Source organism: Manis javanica, chromosome X (assembly GCF_040802235.1).
Source record: "Manis javanica isolate MJ-LG chromosome X, MJ_LKY, whole genome shotgun sequence".
In the NCBI taxonomy this organism is placed as follows: domain Eukaryota; kingdom Metazoa; phylum Chordata; class Mammalia; order Pholidota; family Manidae; genus Manis; species Manis javanica.
This window is the reverse complement of record NC_133174.1, coordinates 15,158,703-15,179,133: the sequence shown is the minus strand read 5'-3', so window position 1 is coordinate 15,179,133 and position 20,431 is coordinate 15,158,703. Positions and strand designations below refer to the sequence as shown.

General features: G+C 34.4%; 1 protein-coding gene across 5 annotated transcripts in view; it reads right to left on the bottom strand.

Moving 5' to 3' along the window:
• Nucleotides 1-20,431, bottom strand: part of CNKSR2 (connector enhancer of kinase suppressor of Ras 2) — a 250,220-nt gene that overhangs the window by 9,408 nt on the left and 220,381 nt on the right. Inside the window, exon 21 of one of the 5 annotated variants that reach the window (XM_017659440.3) lies at nucleotides 735-2,197. The exons of the other annotated variants lie outside the window; for them this stretch is intronic. Coding sequence (XP_017514929.1) covers nucleotides 2,193-2,197 — 5 coding nt within the window. The 3' untranslated portion in view covers nucleotides 735-2,192. Of the gene's footprint in view, nucleotides 1-734; nucleotides 2,198-20,431 lie in introns of those variants that run through there. 5 annotated transcript variants of the gene reach the window in all.

Below are 20,431 nucleotides of genomic sequence, written 5' to 3'. Positions count from 1 at the left end.
ATCAACTACTCTTTGCATAATTAGAAATAATTAGCTTATTTTCTTTTAGGCAAAATAATAATAATTTCTCTAACAAAAAAACTGATTTTGGTGAGGAAAAAACTATTCTTTTAAAAGGACAGCTTAAATGAATCCACCAATATTGCTAAGTGTATTTTAAAAGAAGAACATGTGAATCTCCTCCCTGTAAGAGTAACCTTGCGCTTCACCAAAATTAAGTCCAGCCAATACCAAGGGTCTGTCAATCCTTTCTGTACAATAAATAGTACAGCTTAGTTCCATACAGATGTGACAAGAGGCAGAGCTGAAGTTTATTTTACAGTTCATTCTCTAAGCATGTAATTTCTGCCAAATTATGTGGCTTAATGCCACAAATACATGACAGTGACTGAATTTTCAGGTCACTACAGTGGTTTTTATGACAAATAGTTCAAATGATAAAATCTCAGTGTCCTTGGTATTGATTTACTGACCCAAAGGAAAGGTTCTCTGGAGGACAAACACAAACATAAACAATAGATTCTAGATTTACATACAGGATTTATAAAATTTAACTAATAGAGCCATGGAGGTCAAGGCACTTGGCTCTCAGACAGGGGTTCATAAAGGAAATGTTTTAAAACCAAAGATAAGAGATAACTGTAGTGAAAACTCAATGTAGAGTCACCATATTCCTTAATAAGAAAAAAGCAAAATTCTTTATAACATAAAATTTTACTATGACTTAAATGGGGAGAATGACCCAAAACATTCCCACTAATATTGAATGCCAACAAAATGCTTTTTGGTGGATTTTTACATACCAGAACCATTTTTGTGTATACTTAAAAAACACATTAAAATGTTTAGAGTACACAGGCAACCGCAAGGCAGATCAATGTGATTTTATTCACAACACAAATTCCATTTGTGAGAAAGAAGCATAGATTACTTCTCTTTAGAAAGATATTTACTATCAAGCATACTTAGCAAATTATTTAGCTATCTAAAAAGATTTGATACCAACTGGTCATATTTTTATTTTTAAGTAATTTATATTTTTACAGGTATTCACATTATGCAATACCACACACTGCAGCGACAGGATGAAAAAAACATTTCCAAATACAATGTTAAGTTATCTGTTCATTGCACAGTATGAAATATCCATTAATTAGCATTGAAATTATTACAGAGTATCTTAATCCAACTAAATAAAGGAAATTTCACATCCACTACATAAGAAAAATAAGCAATATTGAGCCAAAGGGGACCCAGTTACACAGTAGTAAATAATATCTGAAGCTAGTTGGAAAGACATCCAGACAAAATACTTTTTCAAAAGTGAAAACCACAGCCTATAGATTCGGGAAATTTTACAGAAAAGAAGAGCTCATGCCTGTCCTATAAGGCAACACCATTTGTATACAAGTGCCAAGAAATAGGGAGAAAGTTAGGATATTAGCTGAGGAGTCTAATAAAGCCTGGCATGAGGAATTTTCTTCATCAGTGTCACTGAATGCAATCTCTGTGTTGCACCTGAATACACTTTATAATAGAATAAACATAGTAAGTATCAGAGCAAGTTGTGTATACCTTGCCTTAATAGATTACACTTAATTTAGTACAATACAGCACGTCAAGTTTTAAAAATGCAAAATACACTCAATACACAGAATTTGCTTCCTCTGCTTTGCCTGAAAGAGACCACCGAAAAGTCCATTAAACAGCCAGGGTTTTCTAGTTATGGGAGCTGATCCCTCTCCTTTCCTGGTGTTAGGAGAACACAACTGAGGTGTCACCACACAGAGCCCTTCCCAGTCAATACCCTTCCCCTTCTGTTCTCCCACAGAAACGGCTGTTTTCTGTCACTGTGCTCCATCTTGATTGGCTTTGATCTTACGCTAGTCCCAGTGCAGAAAGCTCGCATTCTTCTTAAGAGTGGCCTGCCCCTCTTAATATCCCTTTAGGGAGGTCCCCAATCCAAAACACTTGATGATCTAAGGTTTTAAAGTCTGTTTTCTGTTATAAACAGCAAGGACGAGGCCATTTTAGTTGCTTGCAAGAGGTTGATGTTAGTCTGCGCCGTGCCGACTCTCTCCGATCTAAATTCTCTAAACATTAGCTTATCAATCTGTGAGTCCAATGGGTTGAGTGCCAACAGAAGTGGATCCGATTTGGCATGGAGAGGTTCTATCAACTCTCGCAGTGTATTAGCCTAATATGATAAAGCAGTGATACAATATGATGAAAGACCTGCGAGTGCCATTATTTCCAAATCATATTAGTATTTGTATTAGAAATACCATCATGCAATACCCATAAAGAGGAAAGAGAAAAATATGGCTAGAATTGCATATGGTTTTACTATCGCAATGTCTTTCTGTTGGCATGCAAGTCTACTTGGCCATAAATGGGACACTTTTTGTTTTAAGCTTGGTTATTTGGAAATGCCAATCTTAGTATTCAAAGTAATACACAGCGCAGGTACCTCTTTTCCCACCTCTATACTTGTATGTACATGTCTATAATTTTAATCAGGAAAGTTTATGTTAAAAGTACTTCCCATTACACATGTAAAATGATCAGTCTTTTATGAAAATTACATTGTATTTCTATACAAGATCTTCCCTTGAATTCATGCAATCAAGAAGTATGAGGGAGAGTTCTCTAGTCCACCTTCTATGTAACTACCCTGATGTGCTAACTGGTGAGCTAGCGGAGTCCAGCTAGCGTGGCTCCGATGAGGAAGCTGAATGCTGATTACTACAAAGTGAAGAGAAATGAAAAGCCCTGACAGCCTGAGGATAAGCCACATGACAAGGAATTAGGAAACTAGAAGACACTGAGGTTTCTGAATGACCTGGGATACTAGGAGCCACTGGGATAAAATAAACTGTAGTCTCTTTTTGTTAATGTTATTTTGGATTTTGAGGAATCCAAATAGTGTCACTAGGCACAAATCAGCAGTATCTTTTCTTTCTAGGTTATGGTCGATTTTTATCTGCAGTATCCTGTAGTACCTTTTCAGTTACATCAAGAAGGAACCAAGTGGGAGAGGGAGCAAAGAAAGCTTGTTGTTCATTACTAGCTCCCTTAGAATAACAGGAAGGGCACCTGTTGCCCACAGCACAATATCTAGAAAACAGCATGCAGCATAGTTCAGATAGGAGCAGAACTAACTTTTATCATGTCATACCCTCCTTTTGCAGAAAAGGGGCTAGAAACTAAGTGATCTTCATATGTAGGTCAAATGAAACAGAAGATAATACCTCATATTTTAGAAAATTCTCATACTGGAATGCCAGCTCTGGCTTCTACCACTTTGTTTCATAAGGTCCTGGAATTTCAAACAGCAAAATTGGAGGTAATCTAACATTGGGCACAAGGTCATTTCAAAGTTTAAATTGTTCCTAATATATCTATGCAATTTAAACATTTTCTAAGTTGTTGTTTTCAACACATCCCTCCTTTCTCCTCAGAAGCACTATTAAACGAGTGGTTTAATTTCTAGTGCACTCAACCCATACTAAACCTGAACTAGAGCCCTGGTGATCAGGTCACATGTAGTTACATTTATGACACTGTTTCTACAGGAAACTCTTGCCAGAGTGCAGGATGGTGAGGGGGATCGCTGTTCCAAAATGGCTACAGCTAATTCCCAGTCTGTATATATTAGCATAAAAGATAACTCCTAGGGCAGGGGGTCCCTTCAACCAGTTGTGGTCAGGACTGCCGGCAATCCAATCTCAGGGGTGGAGGTCTGCCTGTTCAACACACATTTCTGGGCCCTACCCCAAAGCTACTGAATCAAACTTTCTGTGTATGGAGCTCAGGAATGTGTGTTTTAAGCAAGCAGCCCAAGTGATTCTTGTGCCCACTCAACTTTGAAACCTCCTGCTTTAGGCCAGTCACACTGGGATGGGCCAGTTTCTGTGCTACATTTACGAGAAGTTTATAAGCCCTGTAGTTGGTCATGTCGGTGTTTTAGTTTTAGTCTTGTCACCAGTATAACGTATTACACAGCTCAAACAATTATAAGGATTCTGCCAAGGAATCTGATGGTCTCAGTCTATTCATAATACAGCAAAATGAAAGAGAATACAGTTTACCAATACACCCTTGATAAACTGCTTGAATCAATGCTATACTTCCATGTAGTGTTAAACAGTTTCTCTTTAATTTGAGGAAACAGAACAACTATAAAGAGACTTCCAGACTCAAGACCATTGACTCAGCTATACTTCTTGAGGTGTGCATTCTGAAATCTCAAGTATGAGCACTGTTGGCAGGCCAGGAAGGTCAGATATGACACACTAGTGTATGGGTAATGTATGTGACATCTTTCAAACACAAAAACAAACTCACTTTATGACTATACCGTTCCATGCAAGCCTATCTTTGACTTCTGTGAATCTCATATTTATCTAACTTTTTGCAAGTCCCTTTCTGATTTATAAACACTCTCTCCTTTTCTCTCCCATTGTGTTTTTGGTAGGCTTTCACTCTTTCCCTATTTCTACTCTTCTCCTTTGTACCTGACAAGGTACAAATATCCCCACTGAAATCGTGAAAATATTCACACCAGTTAAAATTATTTATTACAGTAACATTAATTTTATTCCTGTTTTTTAAAAAGGACAGGTAGAAAACTGCATGTTCCTTAAAACAATATTTTTTAATTAAAAATATTATATGGTCCTTGATTGTTTTGTTTTCTTTTGAGCAAAATCCTAACTATAAAAATATTCCCTATTTCCTGCTATTAAAATAAACATCACTACTTACCAAGCTTTTAGCCAGTTATAATTACAAACATACCTATGCTGCCTCAAGAAACTCAGTAATGTTTCTGTTTGGCATATTACTTAACAAATATTTACTGAAACTCCACTCATCACTGAAACCTCCAACTGTGAAGCCACCAGCCCAGCTGGATGAAAAGAAACATACTGTTTCCCTATTACTAAATCCCCTGAGAGATGAAAGGTGAACCTGGATGTAATGTCATGTAGAGTCACGTATAAGATGACTTATTACATCATGGATCCACTTGCCATGCAAGTTCTTCAAAGAATAGGTTGAAGATATGTTTCCTTCCCTTTTTGTTTATGAATTAAAAAATCTCCCCACTAAGGACCACTCAAATAATAAGCAGAAATAGAAATTCTAGAGACATAAGTTTTAGAAATGCAATCACGCTTCTCTAATAGTGTACCTGCTAGGAATAGCTGATGATCGTTCAATCAAATGCCTGAGGATTAGATTATAGGGTAAGGATGGAGGCACAAACATTTGCAAGAGAATAAATTTGAATACCAAATAGGTGGGAAAAAAATTCCTGTTCCTTAATGGATAAAAGAAAAGAAAATATGTAAAAATGGAAATAAGAAATGCTTAAGTTGGAATAACAATTTCAAAGATTCCTATTTCGGTGAATTCTAAGAGGAAACTCTTTCAATTTACTTCCATTATCAGCGAGGTAGAGGGCAAATTTAGGGGCACAGCCACTGTCTACTGGTCTTAAGCTCCTTGCAGATAACAAAGGTTCCCAGTAGCAGACATGCAGATCTATCAATAGTAACATCTGCAGAGCTTCTGGGAGAGTAGGACTGTTTTGGGGACTTTGTGAAAAAAAAAGTATTTGTCTAGCACAATTGTCAGGAGCCTTCCCTTTCTGCAAATGTTTGTTTTTTAGCAAAAAACTTTGCTAAAAGTTTTTCTTTTAGCAAAAAAAAGGAGTAATCTCACACCATGAATTGATAGTCAGTAATAATTATTTTTCTCAGTATGAGTATTAGGAGAGTAGGTTGGTTATCTTGGTTCAGAATGTTCAGAACAAGAGAGACTTGTTAATTGTGGCTTGAGTAATACCTGTCCAAATTTTGAGGGCCTATTTTCTTATAAAGTTTTGAGTTTAAATAGACAGGATATCTGACTTTTAAAAATGTGTTTACTTATTTTTTACTTAATACCATGGGGCGGGTACTGGAAAGTCTATTTTTATTTTATGAATGAAGAATATAATTTTCATGATAAAGTGTTCTTTTTCAAAATAAAATGATAAGTATTAAAAATTAATTTATATATTTATATGTTCTCTCCATATAGGAGAACAATCCTTATCACTGGAGACAGAAAGTTGGCATTAAGATAGGTCTGCCAAACATACCTTACTAAAATGGCCTTTATCTTCCATTAGTTCCTCCCAAGTATTTACTTTTCCACAATTTACTTCCTTAGAAGCTCAAACCCCTGTTCCTTTACCTTGGCACTTCTCCACAATTTATCACCCTTTGTTAAAATGGTATATAAACCCTAAGGTCTAACTGTTTCTTTGGGTCTCCATTTCTTTTCTATGAAGGCCTCTGAGCACATAAAAATTAAAACATTAAGAGAATAAGATTTATATCTTTTGTCCTATTAACCTGTCTTTTGTCAGTTTAACTTGCAGACCTAAGGCAAAGTACTTAACAGGGTAGAGGAACAGTGATTTTCCTCCCTTATAAAACAAGTAAATCAACTCTTAAACCATTCCATACTAATTCATCTGTATTTTAAAATATTTCATAAAGTTATTTTTACTTCATAAGTATATTAAACTCCAATGAGACAATCTCAATGAAAATATAACTATTCCTGGTAAATTTTTCTTTCAACAGTATGGGCAGATGACAGGTTACTAGCAGAATGGGTGGCTGTTGCAACTGATTTTATGATTAATAACTATTCATTTTTAAATAATCTCTTTAAAATTCTCATTTCCAGATGAAAACACAGTCTGAGACATGAACCCACTATAGGAAATAAACTTTTTTTTATCTGCAATACTTTAGAGATGAACAATGCATAGTTCTAATTTATGAAAAATTTCAACCTTTACCACCCTGCATGGTTATATTAAAAGGATATAATTAAAATAGACCATATTCAGTCTGGGTGATGATTGGTATAAAGTAACTCGGTGATGAGAACTGCCAATGAGATGAACAGGTAAATCATACATGACACAACATTTCATCTGTGACTATGTCTGGCCTGTGAAAATGAAGACAAATTGGGATCAACTGCATCTCATTGTCTTCTTGCCTATATCTTTCAATGGGTTCTTCTTTGGTCTTTCCAATCCCACTAGGATAATTCTCTTTCCTACCTGGTAAGCACTCTAAAAAGCAGTTCCAATCTTATCTGAACCATGAATCACTAATGTGATTGGGTGGTAAAAGTATCTTCAGAACACTGATTATACTTTCATAATCAGAGCTATTTAATTTGTCCATTGCACTTAGAATGTCTACAAATTGGACATTCTGATGGACTATCAGGTAAGGGTATTTGTGCCTGGGGAGTTAGGGTTGTAAAGATAAATTTAGTAGATTTGCCCCATCAGAACCTACTCAAAGTACACAAGGACTTTACCTTGTGTCCTCTGCCAAGTTGCTGATCAGCAACCATGATCTGTGATTGGTAAATTTTGATGCTGTGCAAATTGTGCTTTTACTGCCCAACTTCTTTAATAAGTAGACAATCAATGGCCCAACTTAGTTCTTGAAAATATAAATCTAAAATATATGAAGAGTTATATATATTTTTCAAATTAACAATAACGTAGATCTTTCAAAACTTTTGCTCTATAGAGTCCACCCTATTTTTTTTTCTCATTCTAAATTCATACAGTATCCTCAAAGTGCTACCATCTTCGTTTTGGTGGAATTACTTAAAAAATATTCAGTAGCAGCTCCGGTATCATGATAATCCCCCAGACTAAGTGAGGGGCAAGAAGAGGTTTTGATCTGCAAAAGTGAGTGAATACTAAATTCTTTCAGCAAGAGTACAACAAGGAGTAGGTGGATGTGCGCATGTGGGTTGGAAGTAGAATAAGAAAAGGAATGATTCTGATGCTAAAATTTTAAAAACGTTATTCCCTCTCATGCTGTAACATTGTTTATGATTGTTGAAGCTTGAAATGGACTTCTGCGTACTATTTCTAAGTTTACAATATCACAAAAATTAAAATATTGATTTTCCTACTTCAATAAGTTCTAAATGTGAATGCCTTATTATTATTAACTCCTTGGCATACAAGCCTGACATTTGGGATCATCTACTAACAACTCTAGCAACAAGGAGCTGCTTTAGGGTACTGTCAACTGAATTCCTTAGCAATAAGGGCAACCAAAAATACCTTCCCCAACAAAGCAACTGCCAAGAAAGGTGAAAAGAAAATTCAAGAGACATTCGTGAGAACCTAAAATTATATCTTAATAGTTACTTATCAGAATTCATAGTTTTCATTAGTTCAAGTCTGTTATAAGTCTAATCTCTCACCTTAATAAATTTTTATATTCTTTTATTTTTCAATCTATACTAATTACATCATAGACTATTCTCCCCATTGTCAAAGTCATCTGCATATTACAATGTTCAAATATTTACATTTTTAGATGTTAAAATGTAATGTGTACATGACAAGAAGAGAAACATTATTTTGGTAAAAATCACTATTCATGTTTGTTAGAAATATAGCATGGATATAAACAAATTACCACAAACACATATCTTAGGAAAACACTCAAGAGTTAGAATAATGTGTATTCATATTCAATTTTAGTTGTCTTGAAATTATTGGTTATTTCACTTTGCACTAGCAAACTCATCTTGCATGTGGGATGGAAAACTATAGAATCTAAGAACATATGAAGAACATGTTTTCAAAAAATTCCCTATTATATGAGTTTCATTTTTTCCCTCTTGCCTAACTGTATAGCACTGCCCTTTTAAAGAAAGTAAGTTTTACTAAAGAGTTAGAGATACACTGACTCTCAATGTTCTTATGGGAAAATATAAATGACTTTATAGTTACTGCAAAAGGTTTCCAGCTATATCTGCAGTTAACATTTAGCATCACATGTTGAATTTCACACTCACCAGTGTAATTACAGAAAACTAGAATCATATAGGGACTTCATTAGGGTGAGCTCATTTTGCAAAATTCAAATGTTTGAAATGTCACAAGGCTCTCCATACTGTACAACTTAATCTATATTCAAATATTGCAATGAATTGCTAACTTCTTACTAGTGAACAACACAAAAACCCAATTATACTAATAAATGCTTTCTATTTGTAAATTAATTAATTTATAGCAACTTTATGGTGCTAGCTTATTTAAAATATCTTTTAAAGATTCAGAACAATTCCATATTTCACTGAAGTCAGGCTTTTTGGAATTCCTATTTAGTGTATTTACATTAAATAAGGACCATGATAACTTCTCTAGGGGGAAAAAACACAACTATCAAACTGGAGATGTGAATTTGTAAGGGTGTGCAAATCGAGTGGTGAATTTGGGATACTTAAGTTCCACTTGACTTTCTTACCATCTCTTTTGACTGGTGCCATTTGAATGGTAGGGGGGTGGATCCAGGGCAAACAATGATAGCAGGTATGGTATAATGAGTATCTCCATAACAAATATGATCATCAAAGAACTCTGTAGAACTTTGGCCCTTTATGTGATATATGAACATATAATATATAACACACACACATATATATGTGTGCGTATACATATATGTGTGTGTGTGTGTATATTTTATTTTATTGTGGTAGTAATGTGTTCGAACACATTACTACTACAATAAAATAAACTTTAAAGAAAAAACAAAAAGAACACATTAGAATATAGTTGTACTGGTGTGTATGATCTTCCATAGATAATTTATCAGCTCTATCTGGATGTACTATAACTGGGTTTACAGTGATTAATCACACCAATCCTCTCTTGTTAAATCCATGCATAGTTATGATCAGGGCTCTAGAATAGCTTTTCTCATATTGATTTTATTGTGAGCAAGTGCAGAAACAATCTAAAAGACACCAACACTAGATTTAGAAACAAATTTAGGCAATCCCAAACTAAAATTAAAAGCAGCACTTTAAGACCACCAAGAAGTGTACATTAAATGTGTTTACTATTATTTAGGAAAACTGTCACATAATTTGAAATGAAACATTACTCCACAGTAATAGACTATGCAGAGTATATACACTAAATACATGCAAAACCAGAACCTGACCAAGAAAAATGTCATGACGACATTTTCTTTCTCCTTATTGTAAATCTTCATAGCTCTAGAAAGTCTGTTTTCCCTTTGTGGAAAATTAATAAATACTTCAAAAGCAGAAGGAAGAAAGAACTCTTCTTTAACAAAACAATACACTTAAATAATAGAGGGCCTTGGTTCCCAAAGCCTTAGTTTCAGCCACAATAGGAGTGGTTTCAGATCTTAGTTGTGTGGGTAGATCTCGTCTCCATGGTGATGAAAAAAGTCAGCCTGGGAAGAAGAAGGAACGGTGGTATATTGCTCCCCATAGAAACAGACAAGCTGAAATCAAATGCAGCTTCTGTATTTAGCAGCGACAAAGACTGAAGCTCCAGTGAGGTGGTACCTTACTTCGGGAGTTGCCATGCAATCTGGTAAGAAAGGTGGGTTACACGTACCCACACGCATTACTACTGAAATGGCAAATCCAAACTCACTTGGGTTAAAATTAATAATTTATTCATTAGTTCTGAATTTGGTTTTCTTAAACAGGATCTAGGAGTTTAATAGAGGCATTGTTGTTTTTACAAAATTCATAAAACTTAGTGTTCCTTTTTTAAAAATCCTAAGAAATAGCCCTGGACAAGTCTTACCCTTCTTCAATTTAGTATAAACATTCTCAAGGCAAATTGATTTAATTTAGTAGTAACAAGGATTATGATACTAACACATCTGTATTTTCCTTTCCACTTCATCAAGTGCTTTTACATGCAATATCTTGAAAGGAGATACAGAAAATATGAATTTCACTGGAGTTCACTTTGGTAATGAATTTTCATTTCATACTACATACTACATAGTACAAATGAGAAATTAAGATGTTGGAAAGAGATCACAGTGTGAATGTTACACTCTTTAATAATTCCTTTTAGGGCACATGAATTGCCTTTTCAGATTTGTAAGAAGTGACAGAAAGTAATGTTTTATCATGAGAGAAAACACATAACTCATAATACCAGATTTGGCATTTGTGGGTTGGAACTGGGAAAATCAGTGTTCTTCTCAGTTTTACTCCTAAAATTGTCACTTTTCTATTCCCTACCTCCACCAAAAGATTAAAGATAAATAAATAAATAGCTGAAACAAACAAACAAAAAAGGTCAGGAAGTTTTGGATTGTTTCAAAAAGATGGATAAAGAGGAGGTTGGAAAGAAAAACTGAAATAATAACTTTGGCCACCACATGGAAAACTTTTTCAAATTGGTCTCAAGACTTAATTCTTGGAAAGTAGTTTTTAAAAAACTATCTCAATATTAACTTGGCACAAATTAGCTATAGAGGAATCATGTCAAAGTTTAAAATATGAAGAAAGAGTTCTGACTCTAGTGGTAGAATTGTTTCCCTGTTCATAGGTACACACGTAATTTTACTGTCACTGTTGCCTCAGGAGTGTGACTTTTTGGACACTAATTATCTAACACTGGAAAGTATACTAATTACAAGTTTTAGTAATAAAAGGTACAGTGGTGTGCAGATTTTGCTTTAGCTGATGGAGCATAGCAATGGGGCTCTTGACCTGTTATAATAAAACCTAAAAAATTTAGTTTCTTTTATGTAGGTCTAGTATACCTAGAGAGGAAACATTTTGCTAAATTTTAACCTGAATTTAAGTGATAGATCTGAGGGACAATGTGTAGTTGAGATTATTTATTCTGCTGTCAGATTGTCTTTGTCTGAATCTCAGGTGTACTAACTAGCTAGGAGTCCTGGATCATGTTATTTAAACTCAGTTTCCTCATCTAGTTGATGAGGATAGTAATAGTATTTACCTTTTAGGGTTGTTGAGAAGAATTAAATGAGGTGTATCAGGCAAGGACCATTGACTAGTGCCTTAGACTAGTTAGCACTCATTTAAAAAAGTTAGCTATTATTTGTGACAGATGAATGTGTTCAATAAACCTACAAGATTTAAACAAAACAAACCATACTATAGATGTGTTGGTTTTATCTTAGGGAAGGCAATTCTATTTTAGTATTTTTTCCATGTGGAAAAATATCTTTTCTCTCTACATGAGAAAAGAATGAGATATTCAGATTTATGGGCATGCTTGCCTTTTGAAGACTGCATTTTAAGTCCATACTATGTAGCATACCTTTACAGAAAAATCACTAAAATGGCTTTCATTTGAAAGATACGTGTAGTCTATAGGAAAGGTAAAGAGTTTTCCTGAGGCAACAGTGACATATAATTCAATCGTTCCATTCAGAATGTCCTTGATATTATATTTAAAACTATCTTATTCAAAGACTGACCAATTAATGATGTTGTAAACTGACTGAAATAGTTGAGATTTACTTTGGAATGGAGGTAGCCAGTTAATATATCTTCAATTTTCATTTCCTTATAATTCAACTTATGTTCATTGAATATATCTCACTAAACAATTGAAAAATGAAAAATCGTATTAATATACATGGGATTTACTTCCTATATGAATGACTGTTTCCCTCTTGCCATTAGATAGCTTACTTTACATACTAATAGAAACTGCTCCAAAATTTTTTTTTGTCTTCACGATGCAAACATAAAAGATATCGAAGAGTTGTTCTGAAATAAGTGTTCTCTTTGTTGAGTTCTTGCTGTCAAATACAGAAACATCACACGTTTCAGCTTGTCATTATGGTGAACCATGCCACCTCTGACGCACTGCAGCCTTACCTGATTACAGTTTCCTCGCCTTCTATCTTTTCCACTCTGTCTAATCTTTGGTCTCAGGAATGCATGCAGCCCCCTCCTGTGTTCACTTCCTTATCCAGTCTGGACCACTCGGACTAGACCCTCAATTCCCTCACCTGCTTGGATACACATTACACATGTTTTCCAGTATTCAACCATATGCTTTCTTACTCCTGCCTGGCCACTGAGCAATGCTAGAGAAAACTGTATAGCCATGCTGACTGGCACCATTCTCAATTTGTGTTTTCTGACTTTTGGTCATTCAGGACTATGGGCGCTTATTACTGCTTGATTAGCTCAATTTCCAGTTCCTCTCCCGGGGTGCTCCAAGCCTCCATGAGACTCTTTAAGCCCTACTCTCTACCTGTGGCTCTTCCTTTGAGCAGGTAACTTTCTGCCTCCACATTTGCAGACAGGGTACAATATCTCTTATTTGGACTGCTGAAATCATTTTTTAACTGGTCTCCCTGTTACTTGTATTCTCCCACACCAATACATTTTCTACACTGCCATCAGAGTGACCTTTCTGAAACTTACATCCGATTATGTCATCTTCCTACTGAGATCATCAAGGCTCTCTGTCATGGTTTTCTTTGTGGGATACAACAAATTTCTGAGGATAGAATACTAGGACTTTCATATTTTAGTTCTAGCATAACTTTTTGTCTCATCTTTGTTCATCAATGCTATCCACCATATTTCTCTAAACTATCCTTTGTTTTCTTCATTCCTGTCCTTGCTGATGCTATCATGTACCACGTAGAATGGAGCCCCCTTTTCTTTTGCCCCTGGTGAAATTTTACTCATCCAGCTTAAATGTCACATCCTCTGTCATGCCTTGTCTTATTTCACAAGGTGAAAATAACCATGAACTCTTAAGTTCTTTTGGAACTTAACAAGCACATCTTTTAAAACATTTAATATGCTGTACTGTTACCTTTGGATGTTTTTCCAAAGATGACAAACATCGATTCTTTGATTTTTTAAAATCTTTGTTTTCTAGCACTTAGCAGAATGGGTACACAGGATATTGTGGCTGATCCATAAAAAATACTTGGATTGAATTAAATCACTAAAATAAAATTTAATTTAATGTTTAAGTACATGAGGTACAAGGTGAACATTGAATAAAGGGTTCTAAGAAACAACTGCATAAAAGGCTTCATCTCACTGGATTTCCAATTTTAGTATAAAATGTACTTTAAGTCTTTGATGTGAACTATGTGGTAGAGAGCAGAACCTTAGTAAGGTTGGTTACCGAGGTCAAATAATGTTATTTATGGTACTGTTATGTGAAGGAAGAATGATCTAGACCTTATATGAAGCGATAGTCTAACCACTGCTAAAGAGTGTTTTCTTTGAATGACTTAGATTGTCAAATTATTCACATGTCATTTACATTAGGAGTAGATGAAGTGAGTCAAAATCCTATTAAGACTCGGGATGAGTTTTTAATTATAAATATAGCCTATAAATATACTCTCTAAAGGTCCTCTGTTGACAGAGGCTGATTAGAAGGAACTACTATAAAAAATCTTATCACACTGCTATCTTGGGGAGAGATTAGAAAAGGGATTTCACCAAATAGCTTGATACGGGTTTACTGCTATGTCTAAAATGTAATCCATTAAGAATATTTTAAATGGTTAGCTTTCTGTACTATATGGGTCAGGCAAAATAAATTTTGACATAACCATTAGATACTGTTTTAAATTTTAAAATGCCATATTATCTATCTATTCACCTTTCTGTTTCCATAAAATATCAAAAAATGTAACAAAAGTAGTCAAAATTTACCCAAAAATTTGAACAACTTACCTGTTTGTTCATTCCTTCTTTAACTTTTAGAATGTAACATGCCTTTATTTTAATAAACTTTTTTGAAAACCAAGTTGAGATTGTTTTAATTCTAAATAGGCATTCTCTAATCACCAAAAATATTTGATTTCTTATAATATCAGTGGATCAATTAAGTGGCTAATCTAAAATTCAATCATCTCATTAGAGACAATTACACAGTGTAGGAATTAGTATTCTACCTTTCTTAACCTACTTATTTATATCACTCATACTTTCATTTAATTGGGCAACGACCACCTGAATTATGAGCTATTGGGGTGATACATAAGCATGTCAGATACCTGCAACCTAAGACAAGCTCTGATTTTAGAAATCGAACAATGGATAGAATAAAAACTTGGCTAGGCATATAAACTAATACATCATTATTCTACTTAACTTGGAAACCAATGGAACAAGTCATGATAGAAAACTTAAGTGCAGCCTATTCCTTTTCACATCAGAAAAGGATTCCAGGTTGCTCTTATTCTTTAGCCATAAGAGTTATAATTTCATAAGTATAATTATCATCAATTTAACTCCATTAAACTCAACTGTAAATACAAGAAAATGTTCTTGAGCTTTTAGTCATTGGTCAGATATATGACCTGTTAAAAGCATCATCTGGTTTATGACTGCTTTTATGATTCACCTTTGGAACGGCACCAAGCCCTGCTTAGCAGGCTTTTGATGATTGCCAAGTAAAACAAACTGTATTGTGTCCTCTCCCCTTCTTTCCTTTTTTTAAAAAAAACTAAGAAACAGAGTGAAACAACAGCTCTGCATTTTGTGAGAATAGTTTATTAACTGGCTTATAGCTCCAATTTGATATCAATTATGCATAGGATTTCCTTATACATTTCAGAAATTGAAGACTCAGTTGATGCTACCAGTGGAAATATTGCTGATGCTTAAACAGGGAGTCATTCATGTAATCTAGCTGTCTCACTATCATTGTTGGGGTATATTCATTAAATGCTAAAAACCCCAAAGTCATTTATAAACTCACTGCTCAAAACAATAGGTGGAGTTGCTAAATTTTATCTGGAATTATAGAAGAATAGCTATTTCACTCTCTTTTTTTAATTCTTCATATTATAATTGATCAGAAACCCATTTTTGGACATCTGTGTGTACCTTGTTCCAACAGTAGACAGTATTTTTAAGCTATAAATTCCAAAATAGTTTTGTTAAATATTTGTTTAGTTTTGGTTCCATGACAATGAAGTACATGCTAAAACCCTTGTTTGATATGCAGATCCTCAGTGAAATTTAGTTAAGTAATTTTTGAAGGGCCTAATCTAGTTTGTTTATTTTTGCCATTAGCTATGTTAATTATCCAGTTGGGCGAGGTTAGTCCCTGACTATGTGTGAAAGGGACAATGTGGCTGAACACTACTTGTCATCAAATCATACATTATGAAGTGTTACCATGTATTCTCTAAAAATCATAATAAAAGAGATCACCTTCAAAAAAGAACCTTGACTTTTATAGACAGGCAGCACATGTCTAGCACTAGATACATTACAGTAAGATAAATCTAATAAACAGAAATACTCAAATGTCACCCCATAAGCTTTTTAGAGCAGAAATTGGTAGTATACTTTTTTTCTTTTTTTTTACTACCAAGGCATAAAATAGCTTAACATGAAGAGGTCTGAATGTTAACCTGTTTCCACAATTTGAAGCTATAATTTATAGGGGATGTGAGTTGGGTTACACTGTAAAAATGGTAACTCTTAGGAAACAGTGAATGCAGGTGACCAAGGAATCAGGGATAGAACTCCAGTATAAAAAAATTAGTAGAATTCTTTGATATTCTTCTTTTTACTCTTACAAGATTCTCTAAATGGCCAAGGTCTGTATGTTTCTAATACTCTTTCCTGACACATTCTGGTATTGATTGAGGGATGCAAGAACAAAGGATTAAAAATCTTGCAAACTGTCCTATGAAGACACCTTTTTTCCATCTTATTTATTTTTATATTGATGTACATACAATGAAATGCACAAGTTTAGTGTACAGCTTGATGAAATTTGGCATATGAATATAATCATGTAACCATCACCTAATTTTTATAGTTCCACTTTGCCCATTAGTTTCAGAAAAAAGCTGGTAGATCAGTTTTTATGAAACCTTCTGAAGATGAAAAAATATAAAATGATATAACCTGAGCTCCAATATTTTTTTCTTGTCTTCCACATATTAACTAAAGGATTTAATGCATTAAAAATGAGATTAATACATGTAAGTAATTGTTGCATCCTTTAAAACCCTGATGATTTCATGTATCAAAAATATAAATAAATGAGTAAAATCTATTTGGGATCTAATACTGAATAACAGGAAAGAATTAAGTGGCACTCTAGATATAAAAGGGACTAGAAGAAACCCTGTAATTTTGCTTTTGATTTTTGTTTTTCTAACTGTGAGGAGAGAAAACGCATAGTTGGATATGGACCCTAGATTTTAAAAAATAAGATTTTAAAACTTTATGCAGACAAATGCAAATTTTCAATGATCAGTAGTTTTAAAAAATGAAATTCCAGGAGTATGAATGCAAACTGTTCCAATGAGATAGGGAAAGGAGATGCACTGAAGCCAAGGTAGTTATGAGGAGATTCCTTAGAAAAAGCTTTAGCTTAAGGATTTCTATAAAAGATGGAAGAGGCTAACTAGAAATGAACAAGCAGGAAATAACACTCATGCTTGTAAGAAGAGTGCCAAGAAGGCAAATGTTCAACTAAGGGTCGTGAAAAAGCCGAACACAGAAAGTGTTTTTAAAAAATTTAAGAAAAAAATAAATGACAAAAGAAGGTAGAAGTATACAGATTCGACAATATTTTAGGTTTTTCTTGCAAGGATAAAAGTCTTCACACTAGGAAGTTTTTAAAAAATGCGTCTTAAGGTAAGGGACTACTAAGATCCACGTTGTGGTCTCTCTGAACCAGCAGAATGATCCTAGGAACTGAATAAACTTTTTAGAAATTATCTCAGGGCCACTATTGCAATATCTTGAGACTTACTGCTTGAAGAGAACTTTCTTATCCAAACAAGTGAACAAAGCCAGCATGGGTTCTGCAGAGAACATAGTGATGAACCTGACCTAGATACATGGAAAAGTTTTAGAAAAGAATAGACTGAGAGGAGTTACATTTTAAAATTTCAATTGAAGGACCAAGATAGATTCAACGCTATAACCCTTGTTTAACACACACATCCTCAGTGAAATATAGGTAAGTAATTCAATAAAAATAAAGCATCTGAAACTGGCTTTTTTCTTCCTGGACAGTATCTCCAGTTTGGGAGACAAGAGGAAAGCCAACAGTAGTGTGTCTTGTATACAACAAAATTTTGCACAATATCCTTATGAATAAAGTATTGGAATAGTTCCAATACAGTTGGCACAGCGACACTAAAAAGAAACAAGGAGTACAGATGAGGGTAACCAGGATAGTGAGCTATCTAGAATTCATGCCATAGGTATAAAGTTAAGATGATTATGTGCATTCAATTCAGAGATGAAACAACACAAACTATGTTTGGTAATACAGTTCCACTATGTAGTTTTGGACATATACAATGTGCAGGGCACTACGGTGAGAGGGAAGGCAAGGCCATAAAGCCTTGGAGATGGAAGAAGCCATTAGGTGCAACTGTCCAGCTATCTTGGGAAGACCTGATTCGTAGCTGGTTATTCAGCCCCTTCTTAAACAGTGAGTAATGGGGAGTCCACTAAATTGACAAGACCAGTTACTCCATTCATGAGCAAATGTAATCATTAGAATGTTTTCCCTCATATCTATAAAAAAAAATCAGACTCTGTGTACCTTCCATGTATTATATCCTCTAGAACTTCAAAGACTATCTTACACCTCTTCCACATGTCAGCTTTTCAAATACTTGCTCTGTATTTCCCTAATTTGTAATGTCAAGATCCATAGTGAGTAGAAAATTTATAAGAAGTCAGCGTGTGTATCCATACAAGGAAGAAGTTTTAATTTGAGCGATCCATCATAGAATGCCCTGTTGTGGGGTAGAAAGCTCTGAGTCCCTAAAATACTCAAGCAGAGATTCAATACCAGTATTTGAAATGTATAAAAGGCATTTCTGTATTAGGTGGGAGGGTGAAGATTTAACACTCTAAGATCTATGGTGAAATGGCTAGTTATTATGCATATTTATGTACAGCATGGCATATGTCATATGCCTATTTCAATTTAAAAAAATGTATCTATTAAATGAATTCTCTACCTTAGTATAAAGCATTTTAAATGGGTTGTATAGTATTTACCAGAAAGACACCACTCACAATAGCACATACAAAAAAAAGCTGTTATACATTTAAAGAAGCATTCAAAGTTAAGGCTGTGTTTTCACTTAATTATTCAGCAAAGACATTCAGCATTTGTATAGAATTATTTTTGGACTGGTAAACATCTTTCCTACCTCCAGTACTGAGGCACAGTCCTTCTAATTAGGTTAATAAAAGATCATCATGAGTCTTAGAGCCCAGGATGCTAAATCAAGAGATGGCTGCCCAGCAAGTACATGGGGTATGAGATGACAACAGAGTACAAAGCGAGGGGGTGGGGCTTACTGTCAGAGGTGGCAGAAGGATTGTATTAAAGCCACATGGATTCTAAGCTGTCCCTCCTCGCTGATATTTTTAGAAAAAGCATGAAAACCCCTGTGTGCTGGCATTGTTAAAGAACAAGGAGAAAACAGCAGAGATGTTAGGGGAAGAAAGGTGTAAAGCAGTATCGAAGTTATGGGCGATTTTTTCTCCCCAAGAATCCAAAATGAATGATTGCTTTACAATATCTGCTTTATAAGTTACAGAATAGACTCTAAATTTAAGGCAACAACAACAACAATTTAAGGAAAACAGTTATAGCTAAAAGAAACAAAATCATGGATGAGAAAATTTGGAGGTTGTCAATGAATATAACTTATATATTAAGTCAATATAGTCTGCAGATGATTTATCAAAGAGAAACAGCACAATAAAAATATCAGATCACAAAAGATTTGGGATTATAAATATGGAAGAGAGTGAAAAGCTCTGTTTAAAATGTTAAGGTTCAAAGTTCCGTAAAACAGACATTCAAAATACAGCATAATTTTCTGTATTTGTAACTCTGCTAATATTAATAGGTCTTTCTAAAAACCAAAGTCCATACTAGTTGTACTATAAAATTAGGAAGGATCTTCTCAGTCATCAAAGAAATATTAACCTATGGTCAGCAAAACATATTAGTCACACATTAATATTTCTTTCATGATTGAGAAGATCCTTTCTAATTTTATAGTACAAATCAACAAAGATTTTTAGACATCTGATTTGTGATAATCAGTGCAACTGGGTAACCAGAATGCATTTTTCCCAACTATAATATTTAAGGAATGGGCCAAGTCATTAATAGCTCCCAAATATCAATCTGAGTCTAACCAGTTTTATAAATTTTGCATAAGTGGTAAATACCTTAAAATTAACAAAGAATATCTTGTACATCTCTCAAAGAATCATTTTTATAATATAAATCAATTGGTTACCGCAGAAAATTATTGGTACAAGGTAACAAAGATATTGCATACTTTGAATTACTTCCTCTGTTTCATCTTATCACAAAGAAAAACCTTTCTTATTTCTCAAAGACAATCTACAAAAGTTTGTTGTACGTAGCCTTGTGGATGTTTGTACTTTAGAAGACCTACAGCACCAAGGCATTAGGCAGGTAAACAAGAAGTTTCTGCTATATGAGTATGGGTGTGTGTCAGGGGATATAAGTGTGCACATACACCCATTGTCATTTCTTTCTCCTCAC